The 18,243-nt window shown below is 33.5% G+C and overlaps 1 protein-coding gene across 2 annotated transcripts in view; it reads left to right on the forward strand.

Moving 5' to 3' along the window:
- The window catches only part of VMP1 (vacuole membrane protein 1), a 101,228-nt gene that overhangs the window by 34,972 nt on the left and 48,013 nt on the right, over positions 1-18,243 (forward strand). For both annotated transcript variants that reach the window (XM_004684435.2, XM_012726654.1), the window contains exons 6-7: positions 10,963-11,130; positions 17,781-17,912. In XM_004684435.2, coding sequence (XP_004684492.1) covers positions 10,963-11,130; positions 17,781-17,912 — 300 coding nt within the window. The remainder of the gene's footprint in view (positions 1-10,962; positions 11,131-17,780; positions 17,913-18,243) is intronic.

Raw genomic sequence — 18,243 nt, forward strand, 5'->3', positions numbered from 1 at the left:
TGTCTTTTCCACTAACAAATAAAACTGCATGTATTCTCTGCTTCACAAATAACATTTTATATACTCTTTGCATTAAACTTACTTAAATTTAGATCAACAAGAGACATAATAATTTAAAATATGATTTTAGGTTTTTTAATTTAGTTTATAACAAACATGCTTATCATCTCTGGTTTATCTGTAAAGGAACGTATGTTCTGTTTTGATACAGAAGAATTCTTAGTAAGTTATCAATTTGTAGATGAAATGACATTTTGAAATTGCTGTTTTGATTTTATTTCTTATGCAGATATCTTTATGTTGCATTGTCTGATATCTATTTCATGAGCAAATTTTGCCTAGCAAGTAGTACCAATTACTGATTTCGTTCATTTGCTGTAGTCATATAAATCAGATGCAAATAAGATTCTGTGGCTGGCAGATTTTGCTAAGATAGTACTACTGAAACACTGTTAGATATTAATCGCCAGAAATCCATTAACAAATTTATTTTAGTCTTAGCTAACAAGTTTCTTGTCAGAAGATTCAGGATATAAGTCATCTAAGAATGCTTATTTATTTACTCATAGAAATTATGCCCAGAGTTAAAAGAATAAATTCAGAGAACATAATTTTTTTTTTATGCATCTCCATGGATGCATGGATGAATCAAAATTTCCATCTTAGTAGTGGTCTGACCGAGGATGAGGCATGCCAGTGGTTCACTTTTTCTGTTAAAAGGCAAGAGAGTAAATATTTTAGGTATTGCTGGCATCTTTTGCTGCTCAGATTTGTCATTGTAATGAGAAAACATCCAAGGGCAGTTTAGTAAAGGAGTTGAAAGGTTTTTCAGTTAACCTTTGTTCACAAAATATAAGTGTCTGGATCTGACCTGCAGTCTGGAGTTTGCTAAAATTCTTTCTCTAACACATGGAATGAAAATAATACTCCAAAAGAATAAATATTGAGCCTTCGAGCCTTGGTGCCTTAGTGACCTAGTCAGCCTCTAAGGACTTTTTACAGGATAACTTTGCAATTGATTCTTTGGTCTGCCAAAGGAGATTATCATTTCTCTTTCAGGTGATACTAGACTTAACTTGATGCTTTATAAAAGAATATTTACTTGAGTAGTCCAGAAAATCATCAATGGAAAAATGTTAGGAAGAAAAAGGAAAAGAATTTCTTCCAGAAAAACTGCTTGATGACAGCTAGATTTGGTTCTAATTTCATGTTTTAACTTTTGATATATACTATTATTAAATACCAGTTTCCACAACATTACAATCATTTGAAAATAATTTATGGATTAAGTTTAGACTGTTATAAACAGCTGGGATTTCAGTAGTCACCTTAGAATTATTGCTATTCTAGAAAAATTTGATTCACACTCTGTATATAATGAGATTAACAAAAAACAGGAACTTTGGTACTTGATAGTGAGAAATGGATCTCAAACATGCCCCCTTATATTGCACGCACATCATTACTCATCAAGTTACAGGACAAGCAGATGATTAAAGAGCCATTTTTAAATTGCATGTGCCATTGATTTGTCAAGACTGTTCTATTCAACAATAACAAGGGGAATGAGTCCCTTGGCAAGTATTTGCCAGTTCCACGTGATGTTGGATATGAACAGTTTTGGACACTAGGTGGAGCAGTTTCCTGGAGAATGATATAAGTCCTCTATCCCTTTCAGATCTTCCTAACTCCTGGACAGAGAACTCTAAAAACAAAAATTAGCAACAATCATTTTACAGTTTTAAAAGATATCCAAGTATTGATAGAAGGCTGAGTATATTTTATAGACATATTTTCTCTTTGTCTTATAGTTTAACCACTGAATTTCCTATCCTTTGAGGCGTAAGGTGGGGAGAGGCTCTCCATTAAATTTGTCCCATCTGAATGGCAGTGGAGTACAGAAAAGTTTTGGAACTATTTAATTTTATTGTAAAATAGTTAAGATCTTATTAGAATCTATACCATCAATGTGTTATCCTCTGAGAGTTATTTATGAACCATTTTACATAATCATTTTAATAGTATTTGTTATGAAGTAAATGTAGGTTTAGTTTTGAGACATTTTGCACCTGTGTTAGAATCAGAGGTCTACTTGTGCCTTAAGGTTTAGGATTATTTGATCCTTGAAACAGACAGTAAAAGAAATATACATTTTAAAAAATCTGACATGATTGCTGCCAGATAGTTACAGAATACCTCTATGTAGTAGTTTCTTTTAATGAACAAGAGTATTATATCTATAATAGTATTACAATATGCTCTTATAAAATCTTTTTTCCTGAGTTGCAGGCATGTCTTATACTTTTTTTACTCTTGGCTATTTATTGCCTTAAGTAAATGTTATTTGGAAAACTGCTTCGATATGGATTGAAATGAAATAGTAAAGATGATTCATTAAGAGAAATACTGCCATGACTGTTTAATATCATGAGGTGGAATAATTCTTTTTAAAAACCTAACCAGCCTCTTCACTTTTTTTCCTGCTTATTATTAATTGCTCACCTGTTTGTTCCTCTCTTAAGACAAAAAAGAGAAGTTGCCAAAAGTAAGGTTGTGATGTGACTTGATAATGCTGTGTATAAGTGTACTGACACTGGATATAGGCATGCAATGTGACTCAGGGTTCTTGCGGGAAGACCAACAGGCTTTTCTTTAAAAAAAAAATGTCTGTGCCATTTTTTTTTTTTTTTCTTTTGGTGAGGGCATGATAAGCCCTTCTCCCTGTCTTTCCCCAAGGAATGACTCATCTAAGTAACTCTTACGAACATCACCACATCAAAAGAAGGAAACTAAGGTCTCTAACATAAGGCTGGAATTTTTGCCAAATAAAAGGAATATGCACAGACTGGATAACTTCCTGTCTTTAAGTCAACTATTTATTAAAGTATACCTAAATAAAAACTGAGAAGATTCTGTGTAGTTGAAATTTGATCTGTTGGGGATAAATTTTAAACAATTTAGATTGGCCTCTTTTTTTTCCAGCTCTCTCTGTAAATATGTGGCCCATTTTTCCTAAACACTAAATCAACTTTATGATTAAAAGTTGCTTAGGTTCAGAGAGGAAAAGTGAAACATATCTTTATTAGTGGATTATTTCAGTATAATAAAAATTCTTCAAAGATTGGTTCTTAGAATTTGGAACATAAACTATAAAATTGATTGTTTGGATTAGCTTTTTTGTTCTTATGACACTTTTTACCTTATAAATCATGTAATTTTGCCCTATTATCTGATATTATTGCCCTGGCAATATTGGCATTATTGCAATTATTACTGGAGTTTTCATCAAATATGGAATGTGAGATAGAAGTCTAATAATATCTTGTAAGTTAATAGGTTGAAAAATTTAAGCCCACATTAACTAATGCCCCCCCTTATTGTCTTGACACACTGTACTATATAGAGAGGGAGCAGGATATAAATATTAGTTAGAAGTGCCCATTTGGAATCAACAGTTTGATGTTCTTCAGCCTTATGTAAGTTGTTTTCTGACTATATCGAAAAAAAAACATTGAGTAAAAAAATGTGAGGGATAGAATTCCTGTTTGAAAGCATTTCTGAATCCCCCTAACAGTTAAATGGTAAGAAAAAGGACTTTGCAAGTTGTGTAGACACCATTTCTCACCTTGTTTCATTTATTTATCACCTATATATTCTCAGTGAATCACGTTCCAGACTAACCATTGCCTGCTTTTGTTCCTCAGTGTAGAAGTGTGGCAAACAAATGTTTTCCCAGCATAGGATTCTTGATTTTATTACCTTTGCTCTAAACTTTCCAGACAGAACTAATTGGAAATTTTGCCTTTGGGATCTTGCTTGACTTCTGTTTATAGATGATGGACTAGGCTATGTATTAACATTACAGATGTTGTGCAAACAACACCAGTCTGTAGAAATGTTTTATCTGTTCTCAGGTTATCACCTAGGGTAGAGGAATGTCTGTCTACTCATCTCCCTACAGAAACTCATACACACACATGCTGTACTCTTAATGTGACATCATTTTCTTCATCTTGGTTGATAAGAGACTTGGCTAAATTAGGTTCATGATTAGTATGACCTTCTTAAATACTTATTTTTTAAAACAGTATCTCTGGAAGAAAGGGCCCTAAAATAAACCCAGGTAGTTCAAGATCCAGAAAAAAATGAGGCATCAGTATACAGTTTGTCATTTATATAGGTTTTGTTTTGTTTTGTTTTGTTTTTTACAGAAGGAGAGGTTAAGGTATAAATCGCCTACAGCTTCCATACAAAGTCCTTATTTGTGTTTGTGGCACCAGAACTTCTTTTCTCAGGGCTTCTATACGTATTACAGTGTTATCAGAACACGACTTAGAAATTCTCTTCACTACCAGGTTACCAAATTTTGTGTGGTAGAATTTTAGATCTTTAAGGTAATTTTTAAATTCTAAAATTCTCTTAATAGGAGTATATTCCTACTCCTGAAGCTAAAATTGTCTCTTAATATTTTTCTATTACTAATATTAAACTTCCTCTTTTAAATTCTTAATGAAAATATAAATTATAGAAATATAATTTATAAATTTTATCTACAATATTTTAAGATTTAAAATACTTTCCCACAGATAGAAACCTACATTTGCTTTTATTAGAAATCTTACCCTGTGATCTGACTATGGTTTTGCCTCTCACCCAGACATGCTCTTGAATAGCTAATCACTACTTCTGTTATCCTGGACAAGGCAAAATTTTTCTGTTATCAAAACCTTGAAAAATATGTCACATGCAACTCCTGAGACTCGATATGGGATTTAAACTGAAGCAAAACCAAATGTTCAGTATGTTGCAAATAGCTGAATATTTCAGAGTTGCCTTCACTTACAATGACTATAGTGCATTTTTTAAAATGACCCTAAAACTCATCATTTTGATGCAACTATAGCATTTCCTCATAATCATAAAGTTTAACCTCTTTGTCATTAAAGGGAATTTCCACTGGTATTAACTAAGATTTCTCAGGAGCTAAGTGTGCATGCAGTTAGTGAGTGTTAACTTGCCATCTGTTGGTTAAAGCTTCCTATGCTGGGAAATAACATTATGACTATAGACAGCTGTTTGACTTCCTTTGATTACCACCACAATGAATAAAGAACACTGTCCTTTGAGGATCAGTAATCTTTTAGATTACACATTTGCCATTTTTCCTTAAGTAGTACTTCTTGTATTGGACTTTACCTTTCCACATAGCATATCTTTGAAATATACTGAGACTCAGTTTATATCACAGCATGTAGTCTATCTGGGTGACTATTCCATGTATATGTGAAAACAATATGTATGTTATTTTTCTGTGGAATGTTCCATATGTTTAAGTTGTCTGTAGTTACACATTCTTTGTCTTACTGTTCTACCAACTAATTAGAGGTTTTTTGTGTAATATTTATTTATTTATGCATATGGAATTGAGTTATAAGCCAAAGATGCAGGAGATGAGAGGATTCGCCAGGACAGAGTGGGGAGCAGAGGAGGCAGATGGACTGAAATAAACTGCTGAGAGGAGCAGCAGGCTGGTCAGGAGAGATCTGCTGTGCCATGTGGGTCACCTCCCTGGTTAGGGATTGAACTCCTGCTGCAGTGGCTGCAATAGCTTCATAGTGCTGCACTTTAACCTGTTGCGCCACCAGGGAGGGCCCAAAAACAGAAGAGTTTTGAAATTTCCAAATGTAGTTGTGGATTTTTTAATTTCTCCTTTTAGTTCCTCTTGTTTTGCTTTATGTATGTGATACTCCTACTAGGTGCCTAAACATTTAAGTATGTTCTGTCTTCCTGAGAGTTAGTTCATTTATCATATGAAATACCCTATTCATTTCTAGTAATAGTCCCTATCGTGAAGTCAATACTATGTGATATTATTTTCACTCCATTTATTTTATGATTCTTATTCTTTTAAAATGGCTTATCTTTATTTCATACTATTAATTTTAGGTCTTTTTAACATAGACTTCTTATAGACAACATTAATTCTTGCTTTTTAATCCAGTCTAACACTCTGCCTCCACTTACAATTAATATGGTTGGATTAAAGTCTACCTTCAAAATTGTTTGTCCCACCTATTTTTTTTCCCTCTTCCTACTTTCTTTTGGATTAAATGGTTTTTTATTTTTTTGGTTTTTTTTTTTCCTGTAGTTGTATGTATGTATAGTTCCATACATACATATATAGGTAATAGTTTATTTTTACATCGTTTTGTGCATTTTCCCATCTCCTTTGCAAACCCCTTGGGCTTCCCATCACCAAATCACTCATGTGCCATCACCATAGTCCAGTTAAACATTTTTTTAAAATAGTATATTCTGTTTATTTCTTCCCATGCTTTTTGTTGTTTAACTTTTTGCTTTAAACAACCAGTTATTTTTTGAGACTTTTTAAGGAAGAATATTTCCATTGTTCTTCACTCCTTTGTGTATAGAAATGTTTCTATCTGCTGTCACTTTCAATCCGAAAATGCCTCTAACATTTACTGTGCAAATTTATTGAAACAAGTTTTTATAATTTTTGTTTGTTTGAAATGTTTTTACTCTTTAAATATATTTTTCAGTATATTATTTCTAGGTTTTGTTATTTAAAAGTTTTTTTTCAGCCCATTTCAAGTCACATTATAAGTTTCATTTATACTTCCCAATAGATATCTTTTATCCACTCTGATTACTGTTAAGATTTTTCTCATCATCACAGTTACGCAATTTGTGATTTATGATGATTTTCAGCAGCTTGACAGTATATTTTATTTTCTTTGAGTTAGTCCTGACTCATAGTTGAGTTTCTTTAAATTTTAAAGAAATTTTAACATTAGTTTATGACTATGTTTTCAGGATATAGGTTCATGGCTGTTGAGTTTCTTGTATCTTTAGGTTAATAGATATTTTTCATCAAATCTTAAAACTGTTAATAATTTCTTAGTATTTTTTTCTGTATTACCACTACCCCTTTTTTCCTCTCTTTCTGGGTTTACAGTTACATGGTTAGAATACCAGTACACATTTAGAATGGTTGGTATTACACCACAGGTCACTGCTGTGTTACACCTCTCATAACCTGTATTTTCCTGTGTCCTTTAGCTTAAACTCTTTCTTCAAGTTCTCTAATATTTTTCTACTACACTGATTAATTTGTTGATAATCTATACAATGAATTTTCTACTCAGGTTTTTTATTTTCAGTTCCAGAAGTTCTGTTTTGTGGGTTTTTTTTTCCCCTGCACTTGCCTCATCATGTTTATGTCTTCGTTTAAATCAGGGTTTAACAAATTTTTTTCTGTAAAGGGCCAAGGTATAAATGTTTTTGACTTTATAGGCCATTAGAATATCAAAATTATTGAATTTTGCCATTATAGCACATGACTGTATTCTTTGAAACTTTATGTAACAGGTGGTAGACCCATGAACTGAAATTTGCCAACTGCTATTTTAAATCCCTTTGAGCATACTTACATGCACCATTTTTAAGTACATGTCTGCTAATTCCAATTTCTCTGGCATTTCTAAGTCTGTCTGTATTGACTAATTTAGTTTCTAGGTCATATTTTCTTGCTTAATATATCTAGTTATTTTATATTGGGTATTGTTAACTTTTAAAATGTTGTCTTCCTTTATAGAGCATCAGGGTTTTTTGTTAATTTTAGTAGGCAGTTAACCTGTGAATCAGCTTAACCTAAGACTTAAAAACAAAAAAAGCCCTGTTATGGCCTTTGTAGAATAGATTTTAGTCTAAGCTCTTTTCAGGGTCTTCCTTGATGCGAATCTCTAATATAATTGTTTCTAGCCCTATGTGAATTCAAGGACACTATAGTTTATAGTTACCTGCATGTAACTTTGTTTGCCAAAGTCTAAAGGGGATGCTCATGTATATTTCTAGAAGTCCTATAATTCCTGTGGTACAAAGTCTGAAAGAAATTTTTCTATATATATTTTGCCAGTTTTGTAGTTAGTTACCATACAAGTAAAATTCTGTACCAGTTTCTTCATGAGCTGAGGTAGAAAAACTTGAGTCACAGGCTAGGACCTTTAACCTGTATACATACTAATACCATCCATGACCCCATTAGAGCTGGAGCTTACTCAGTACATTCTTATGTTTTATGATAGTTCTTGCTTTTTTTCTATTTACACGATAGCTGTTTGTCCTTATCCCTTATTTCTTCATTTAGCATTATTAAAATGAACTTTTCTATTTGATAGATTGTGGTTCTATTTGTAGGTTTTAAAAAACACTCTCAAAGTGATTATTTATAACTTTAAATTTTTCTAATCAAAATGATTTTTGTTGTTAGATTTTGTGTTGGGATTTTTCATATAAACTAATATTTATTTTAGACAAGTGAATTATATTTAGGTTAATATTAACCTATAGCATTGAAAAGAACTTGTGAGGTTTCCTATCATTAACCAGAGTTTAAACTAAAATGTCAAGGTACAAGCTTAAAGGGACTCTTTGAGAATGAACAAAGAACAAGAAGTTGAGTTACTCATGTTCATTTTGTCTGGAACCTCTGCATCTGCTTTAAGGCTGAGTAATTATGACTTGTTAGTGTGGTTATGGAAAGTATGCATCAGTTGTGTGAACGAACAGTCCTTTCTTTAAGAAAAAAAATTTTCATCAGATTTTTGCTGAAAATTTCCTTTTTAAGAATCAACTACAACTAAAACTATGAACAAGTCTTTTCCCACGTTGAATAATATATCTAATCTGATAGGGTACAAATCTGTATTTCTGGAATAGAAAAGTAGGCTTTTTTCTATTCTGTGCATACCACAAATCTCATTATATTAAGACCCACAACAGTTTGATTTTTATTCACTTAGAGTTCGTTTCTAGAGTTCAGGGGTAGACTGTCCCTATAGCCTAAATTGGGAGGGTTGTGTATTGTTATCATGGGCAAGCTCTTGAATTTCTTCTGTTCTACTTAAATCACATTTTTCTGTGATTTCAAACATTACAGGTAGAAGTTACAGATCTTTTTTTTTTCCCTAGTTGTACCTGATAGGTGTTAGTATACAGTTTATGTAGTCTCATCTGTCCCAAAGAACATATTTATTATTTTTAATTAATTAAATTCTTTTTTAGAAACCTAATAATTAATGGATTCACTTCCAAGTATAGAATTTCATTTCTTAGGTTTTATTTGAGCAAAAAATGCCTGTCACATTTTGGGAGAAATACAACTTAGATTTATGAGTATCTTTCATATTAACATGAAACAAAAAAATGTTTTGTATTACCATTTCTCTAAATAGCAATAGTTGCTCTTTAATATTTTGCTTTCGTCACTGCATCTTAGGCACTTTATCTTTGAACTACAAATTTTCAACATGTGATTTTAAAAGACTTATGTGTAAAGAATATTTGTTGTATCTATGTGTAACTTTTTTTAAAGATTTATTTGTGCATACAGAACTGGGGTACAGGCCAGAGGCTCAGGGGTGGCGAGAGACAGAGTGGGGAGCAGAACAAGCAGATCAACAAAGTACACTGCTGAGGGGAGCAGGTCAGGAGAGGTCTGCTGTACCATGTGGTCACCTCCGGGGCAGGCGGGAATTGAACCCATGCAGAAGTGGCTTCAGCTTCTCAATGCTGTGCTTTAACCCGCTGCACCACCAGGGAGGGCCTCTGTATAATTTTATACTACAAATCTTTTTCTATGCAACTAGTAACTAGTACTTCTTGAGGACTTATACAAGCACTTTGTGTAAACTAATTTAAACTTCACAATATCCCCAGAATAAAGGCCCCAAGGGTATTTTATTATTCCCATTTTACAGAGGAGGAAAATAAGTAAAGTGGCAAAGGCCAGAACGTGAACCACGTAAAGGTTATGCTTATGGCCACTCTGCAGGATGTTTCAAAGTGAATACTTATCATGTATTAGAGCAACATATTATGAATGTCCAAATTTCAGTTCTCACATCTCTTGAGAATTTTGGAAATTGATATTAATTTAGAGTTTTTAAACCTTGTTACAAATTAAAACTATGATCTAGCTAAGGCCCAGAAAGGTTAAGTAACTTGTCTGAGATAGCCTTTTTTATGATCCTCTTTAACAGGGTGATCCCCAGAGAAAAGGGTCAGAAACTTTAGCATTCTCCCGTTGATTCTTAACCTAGTCTCTTTTACAGTTAAGGACACTGAGGAGCATGTTTAAAACACACAGTTTTCCACATCTGCCTATTGAATCAACCTGTGCCAGGGAACCCAAGAATTTATACTTGAGTATATTCTTATCAGACCCTTCCTCTCCATGTTGGCCTAATGTGCATTGTTGTATAAACCTTTAACGCACATACAAACTTTTAATCTGTGTTGTTACTATTAAATATTAATATTTTCAAAATAATGGTACAAAGTAGCACAAGCCTTCAATAGAAAAAACAACTTTAAGGGCTGGTACTGGTTCCACAGTTTTACTTTTGTTTTAGGAACTCAGTGGGAGAGAGAAGGTTAATTCATCAACTTTTTAAGTTAAGGACAAAAGTGGTATTCTTAAATTAGGGACACCAAGTTTTTATCATAGGGGATGACATCATTACAAATGAGAAATAGGGAAATAAAATCAAAATCAAGCTAGAAATCATATGGTTTCCAGAGGCTAATGTTGGGGGAAGGAAATTGACTACAAAAGGGCACAGGGGAACTGTATGTGGTTATAGAAATGACCTGTATTGTCACTGGTTAACCTTACAAGACTGAATATATTCATCATACCAAAAAAAAAAGTGATTTTTAGTGTAATTGTACCTCAATATATATCTGAATTTTCTTTTCAGCAGATGAGAATTTTGGTAAAGGTTATTTTTATTAAATCTCTAATTGCATCTTGAAATATGTTGTTACATTACTGTTATTTAAAAGCTAACATTTTTTCTACTAATATCGAGTAATTCAGGTACTATGAAAATAACTATTGATAATTCCTTTCTCATCAAAAGTTTCTCATTTGTTTTATAGGGTCCACATATAGCTTCAGTTACATTAGCTGCTTATGAATGCAATTCAGTTAATTTCCCTGAACCACCCTATCCTGATCAGATTATTTGTCCAAATGAAGAAAGCACTGAAGGAGCCATTTCTTTGTGGAGTATCATCTCAAAAGTTAGAACTGAGGCCTGCATGTGGGTAAGATACTCATTTTCATATTTGTCTAAAATTGTCCTCCCTATCTTGATACTTTGTTATACCTCATTGAAATTGAATTTAAAGGAATATTAAGTATATTATTTATTAAGTCATTAGCTACCTACTTCCAGTAAAAAGATAACATTCAAAAATTTTCCTGTTTGTAAATGATATTCAGAAGGTAGGCATGAAATTATAGGTGCCATGAAGCAACTGATGACAACTAGACAACAACAGGGAAAAGGGGAAGGGGTGTAGCTGATGCAAATAAACTCTCTGCAACCTTTCACCAGTGCCTATTTGAAAAACACATAACCAGTAGTGATATCTCTGTCCAGAATCTAAGTATTGTATGTCTCAACTCCTAAATTGAAATATTCTGTGTTTATTTTTAGAGGACTCATTTCACATTTTGAGTTTTTATAATAATAAAATAAGATTGAACATTTTTTAATAAAGCAAGTTTTGCTGTAATAGAGGTATCAGACTGTATATGGTAATCACATACATATACAAATATTTACTTATATTTGTGGATAGTTGTATGAGTTATTCTTTTTGTGGTTTGCAGAATTATATTTTGGGAAGGTTTTAGACATGTTCAATGGCATGTTATTTTAATCCACACAAAGTATTCTTCCCTCCCCCTTTTTTTTTTTTTTGCCTAAGTTCATTCAATATCTGTTATTGCAGAATAGTTCTTTTGGCAAACACTTATGTTAATATTTAAATTATTTTCTAGTTCATTATTTGAATTGCTGTTTTTTCCTGTAAGTTTTTTGTATGTTCTCTATAATTCCTGATCATTTTTTTCCAGTTTTTTAAACTAAAATGAACATGAGTATGTCCACAAGAGTCAATTTACAGGCACATTTAAGTTTTAGTAATTATTTTGTGTTTTTAAAAGAATTATAAGGGAAATACCATACATCAAATCTGTTGAATATGAAAGACAGGAAAAATTGTCATATTTCCTGCTACTCATTTATATAAACACTGGAAACAAGTTCATTGTACTAGTTGCATATGTTTTATGAATTTGACCACATTCGTTTTTTGGTGAAAAACTAGTAAACTAACAGAAGTGATTTTATGTATATGTACACACACACACACACACACACACACTCACTTTGGTCTTCTATTTTTCTGTTTGACCTTTCAAAAATGATTTACATGTCTGAATTAGTGCTAATGGCAACAAAGAAAAATTTCCATCCCAACAGGCAGTGATAACTGCCTCTTCTGAACTCCCAGAGTGCATTATTGTCTGTAGCTGCACATTTGGCCTTAATCCAAACATTCCCTAAATTAGTTAACTTGGCTGACTTAGTGACTTACTTCCCCAAATAAATTGTAAGCTCCTAAAAAATATACACTGTCCCTTAAATTTACCTCCTAACAATCAACATTAGGCTTTGTACATATTTCAAGAATGTGTATAGATTTTGTTTGCATTTCATATTTTTCCTTGGAATTATCTTTGTTAGTAAAAAACTTAATATTTATGAAGTGTTTAAATTTGTTCCTGTTGTTTTCGACAAAGGTTACTAATAATACTCACATTCAAAATTGTGAAGTTAGACCTTAACACTACACATATATAAAAATAATCCAAATTCCTTGAACACCTAAACTGAAAAGCAAAACTATAAAACTTTTAGAAGAAAACATAGAGACTGGGCCTCAGTGATAGTGCAGGGGGTTAAGTCTCAGCACTGTGAAGCTGTCAGCAGCCACTGCAGCAGGAGTTCCGTCCCCTGCAAGGGAGCTAACACACATGGTGCAGCAAACCTCTCCTGTCTCACCCACTTCTCCTCTCAGCAGTGCATTTCAGTAGATCTGCCTGTTCTGCTGCCAATCTATCTCTGATAAATCTCACCCCCATCCCTTGTACCTCTAACCTACACACCAGCTCTTGTATATATAAATAAATAAATCTTTTAAAAGTAAAAGTGATGAAGCATTGATAAGTATATTTATAGAGTCTTGAAAAACAAGTGAAAGACAGAAATTCTATAATTGTACTAATGTGAACTATCTAGAAGAGTCAAATTCATAGAGACAAAAAGTAGACTAGAGGTTACTAAGGGAGGAGAAGTTAATGTTTAATGGGTATCTTTTTGGGTGATAAAAGAAATTTTAGAAATTGATTGTGATGATTCTTAACCAACTTTGTGAATGCAGTTAATGCCACTGAATTTCATTTTTAAGAAAGGCTAAATGGAGCACATTTATAAAAAGTGAGAAATCAGGCCCTCCCTAGTGGTGCAACAGGTTAGGACGCAACACTGCAAGGTAGCTGCAGATGCTTCAGTGGTGGTTTGTTCCCCTACCCTGTAGGTGGTCCACATGGCGCAGCAGACTTCTCCTGTCTCACTCGCTGCTCCCCACTCTGCACCTCTAACCTGTACGCCAGTTATGTATGCATAAATAAATAAATCTTTTTTTAAACAAGGAGAAATCTTGACTTGGCCTTGATTCTCAAAATTGAGGATATGAACATAAATTTGATCCCATTTGTGTTCCTATCCATGTGTTTTTAGGGAACTCACTTGATTTATATATGTATGTATGTATGTATGTATGTATGTATGCATGTATGTATCTACATATATATTATACTTATTGAGATAATGCTGATTTACAGCACTATGCTTTTGGCTATAGGCTCACACCTCTACAAATATAAGCCTTCCCTTTTTTTTTGTTCCCCTGACCCTTGTGGTAGCCTTAGTTCTGCCGTCACATTTCAAGAGTTTATTTATATATATGTATATGTATATATTTAAGATGTATTTATTTATGCATACAGAATTGGGTTACAGATCAGAGGTGCAGGGGCGGTAAAAGGATTCACTGGAGACAGCGTGGGGAACAAAGCAGGCAGATTAACAAAGTACATTGCTGTGGGGAGCAGCAGGTGGGTCAGGAGAGGTCTACCACACCAGGTGGGTCACCTCCCAGGCTGGGATTGAACTTGTGCTCATGGGGCTACAGCTAGCACTTTAACCCATTGTACCACTAGAGAGGACCCAGATTTCAAGAGTTTAAAACTGATAACCTTTTCAAAATTTTCTTTACTTTGCAAAGTAAAATATCTTCAAAGACTTCACTACCATAAATATATACTAGTGAGAGAAATAATTAGCAAGGAGAAATACATTTATAAGTACCTATTGAGATAAGTGCTGTGAAGGAGAAATGTAGTGTATAACTCAGTTGTTCTCTTCTCTGGTTCAGGGAGGATTCCCATGGAGAAGCAGTGCTTAAGTTGAGAGTTAAGGATAACAAGAAGGAACAAGGGGAAAACACAGCAGGGTAGAGGAGAACTTGTGTGATAATTTTCAAAGAGCACAACCTTTTACGGTGATTTATATGTCAGGTTCATGGTTTTGTTTGTGCTGAGTTTTTATTGTGGTAAAATTTACATAGCACAAGGTTTACCGTTTTAACATGTACAGTTTACTGGCATTAAGTACATTTACAATATTGTGTGACCATGACTGATATCTACTTGCAGAATTTTTTGTCATTAAGTAAAAACTATACCCTTTAAACATTAACTCCTTGTTCCCTCCTCTCTCCAGCCGTTAGTAACCTTTTTCTACTTTCTGCCTCAATGAATCTGCCTGTTCTAGATAGATAATGTATCTAAATGGAATCATGCATGTCTTTCTGGGTCTGAGTTATATCATTTAGCATGTTTTGAAGTTCCATCCATTGTTGTAGCAGCTTCATTCTTTTCTAAGACCTTTTTTTTTTTTTTTTAAATGACTACAAGGGAACTGGGAGCAAATTTTCTTTTTTATTTGCAAAGCAATCTGAAAACAATTGACATAGTCATCTTTTTTTTTCTTTTACATTACTGCAAGACCCCTGAGTTTTTCTGTGATTTCAAGCTTACAAACTTCTGCATTTAACCTCTGGTTAAAAATTATCACACTCTAGATTTTAACATTAAATTTACGATTCCTAACCTAAAAAAAAATGCTGATTTGCTTGAAAATGTACTTAACAAAGCTTTTTAGAAGCCCAAAAACTCAGAAGGTTTTCCTCCTCTTCCCCCAGTTTTGAATGAAATTGATACGCCATAAAGATAATAGTTTTGCCTATCTTGTATTAAACTTTTCCAATTCAGTAAGCAGAGACTTCAGGTTAAAATATTGATATGGAATATTTTTTCATAGAGCTTTCTGAATGTTTGCTTGGCCACATGCTATTTTTCTTTTGCAATAAGGAAGCTTTAATTAACTTGTGCTGATAGTTTTTAGTGTTGCAGTTTTGTTTTGGTCTTCTGTTCTGATTTTGTAAGAATTATAAAAGTGTTAATCATGAAATTATTAGCTTCAGCATCTAATTTGAGATAACTGACTAAATAATCTTCTGTGTCTAGATCATGTGTTTTGGAGAACCTGCCTAGATGACTGTATTTTCTTTTTATTTGCAATAACATATACAGTCTTGACTTGTGATCACCATACTTGCTAATAAGGGAAAACATGAACAGAATTAAAATGTAACACAGAATATGGTCAGCTAAGTATGACTGTATGTTACACTTTATTTCATTGCAATCCATTACTTCCTTTTTAATTTTAAGGAAACTTGTCATGAGTTTGAATCATATGATTGCTTCCAAGATTTACTTAACAGGTTTTAGAGAAGTTCATGTTTTGTTTTTGTTTTTGTTTTTTAATATGCTTGGGATTTTTTTAAGGTTTATATTTATTTATGCATACAAGAACTGGGATGTAGGGCAGCGGTGTGGAGCACGAGAGGATTCACCAGAGACAGAGTGAGAAGCAGAACAGGCAGATCTACTGCTGAGGGGGGGAGCAGTAGAGAGGTCTGCTGCACCCTGTGGGTCAGCTCCATGGCCAGGGATGGAACTCATGCTGCAGGGGCTGGTAATAGCTTGATAGTGCTTAGACTTTAACCAGCAGGCCCCCAGGGAGTTCAAGTTTGGAATAAAATGTTACAATTAACTTTTATTCCTACTTTTTGTTTGGAAAAAAATATTTCTTAAGTGAAGAATTATATAATTAAATCATAGTGTTATCACCCAGCTTTGGCTAGTAGTAGCTGCTAATGAATATTGTTTTATCTATATCCCTCCTCACTTTGCTGTCAGTTTTCTGATATCCCAGTAGCATATCACTTTTCATCTGTAACTATATCAGCCTTAGGATTTAAAAGTATTATCACATCTAAGAAAGACTGCCAATGTTATCTTCAAATCACTTACCCAATTAGTATTTGTATTTTCCTAATTGCCTTTGTTTCTTTGTTTTTCTTTTCAAATTTACTTGTTGAGGGTTTCCCTGGTAGCCTGGGGGTTGTCTCAGGGCTGTCACCACTTAGCCTGGTTCTAGCCCTTGTCAGATAGCTGACCCAGACAGGGTGCAGCAGATCTGTGTCCTGTCCTGCCACTGACCCCCTTAGCAGTATATTTCAGTCCATCTGCCTGGTCTGTTCCCCACTCTGTCTGGTGAATCCTCTCTTACCTTCTCACCTCCTCCCCTCTGTACCTCTGGCCTGCACCCCAGCTCTTATATATATAAATAAACAAAATAAACCTTAATATTTTTATTATACATAAGGTGAGGTAATTACTTGATTTTTTCCCTTAATTTACTACTAAATAGTAAGTTGGCTTTTCTAACAACCTTCAAAGTTTTCTAACAACCTTCAACCTTTTCTAACATTAACTTTGTTGTCAGCAAACTGTGATTTTTGTTTTATTCCTATGTATATAGCTTCCATATATGTTTCTGTCTACCCCTCCCTCTGTTCTTTAAACATAATCTTATTTTTTTGGCAATTCTATGTTTTTTTTTTTCAATAGTTTTACTTCACGTAAGGAGAATGTAGTTTCACTTGGAAATCACTGGTTCCACACATTAGAATATAGCACTGTGATCACACAATGTTTGAATTGATAATGTACTTTGGGGATTCTTTTCAACATGGACAGAGCAAATAGGCTTTAAGTGCTTCTGAGAACTAACAGTACTTTTTCATTCATTGTAACTCAGGGCAAGAAGAATGGACTAAGTTGAGACTTTTTCCTAGAGATTGTGTACTTCTTGCATCATTACCAATTCTGTGTTTTAGTCATTTGAGTTCAAACCATGTTCCTTACTCTTTTACCTTTGTTTTCATCCTTATGTCCTAAGTTAATAGAAAAAAAATCTCTTCAAAAACAAGAATCCAAAAGTGACTAAAACATGAGTCACTCAATGTCCTGAGGAAATAAACATTTTTCCTGTGGTGAAAATTTATCCATCCTAATGTTGAGTTCCCAAGGGATTTCCTGACCACAATTTGTTAAAAGTTTTAACTCTGCACACGCAAAAAAAAAAAAAGTTTTATTGGGCTTAAAGCAACATCCTAAATACCAGAAGATTTCCTAGAAAATATTTATCTAACCACTATACTGAATGAATTTAAGGATTTTATGCATATTTTCTTGCCTAGTATTGCATAGGTTAGTGTTAAGTCAGAAATCAAACTCAGTTGCTTATCATGTATACTAACACATTCTCTGTATCCAGCATGCTTTTGGTGACACAGAATCATAGGTTTGATCTGTTCACTATCACTGGGTTGAGAACAATCTCATGTGAGCATTTTGGTTTTTTACTTAGGGTATCGGTACAGCAATTGGAGAACTGCCTCCATATTTCATGGCGAGAGCAGCTCGACTCTCAGGTGCCGAACCAGATGATGAAGACTATCAGGAATTTGAAGAGATGTTGGAACATGCAGAGGCTGCACAAGTAAGGACAATGGTGAAAAAACAAATAGAGCACTTTAATTATATCTAAAGAGGTTATGATTTAGGTAAAATTGTTGATAGCTGCTCAGAAGTAGAAAACTGCCATGGTAAAAACAAAATGATAATGTGACTGGGGTAGAATATTTAGAAAAGTGAAATATAAAAATGGTCAGGTTCTTGATTTCATAATAGAGAAATACAGATCAAAAGCACCTTGCCTGAAATGAGGCTAAGATCACATTGCTAATGAGGTGAAAGAGCTGAAACAGTCTTTGTTTTGTGTTGATAAATGCTCCCTAGAACATTATTGAATAAATAAGGAGGACAAATAG

This window comes from Condylura cristata, unplaced genomic scaffold (assembly GCF_000260355.1).
Source record: "Condylura cristata isolate star-nosed mole 26May11 unplaced genomic scaffold, ConCri1.0 scaffold00017, whole genome shotgun sequence".
Classification (NCBI taxonomy): Eukaryota; Metazoa; Chordata; class Mammalia; order Eulipotyphla; family Talpidae; genus Condylura; species Condylura cristata.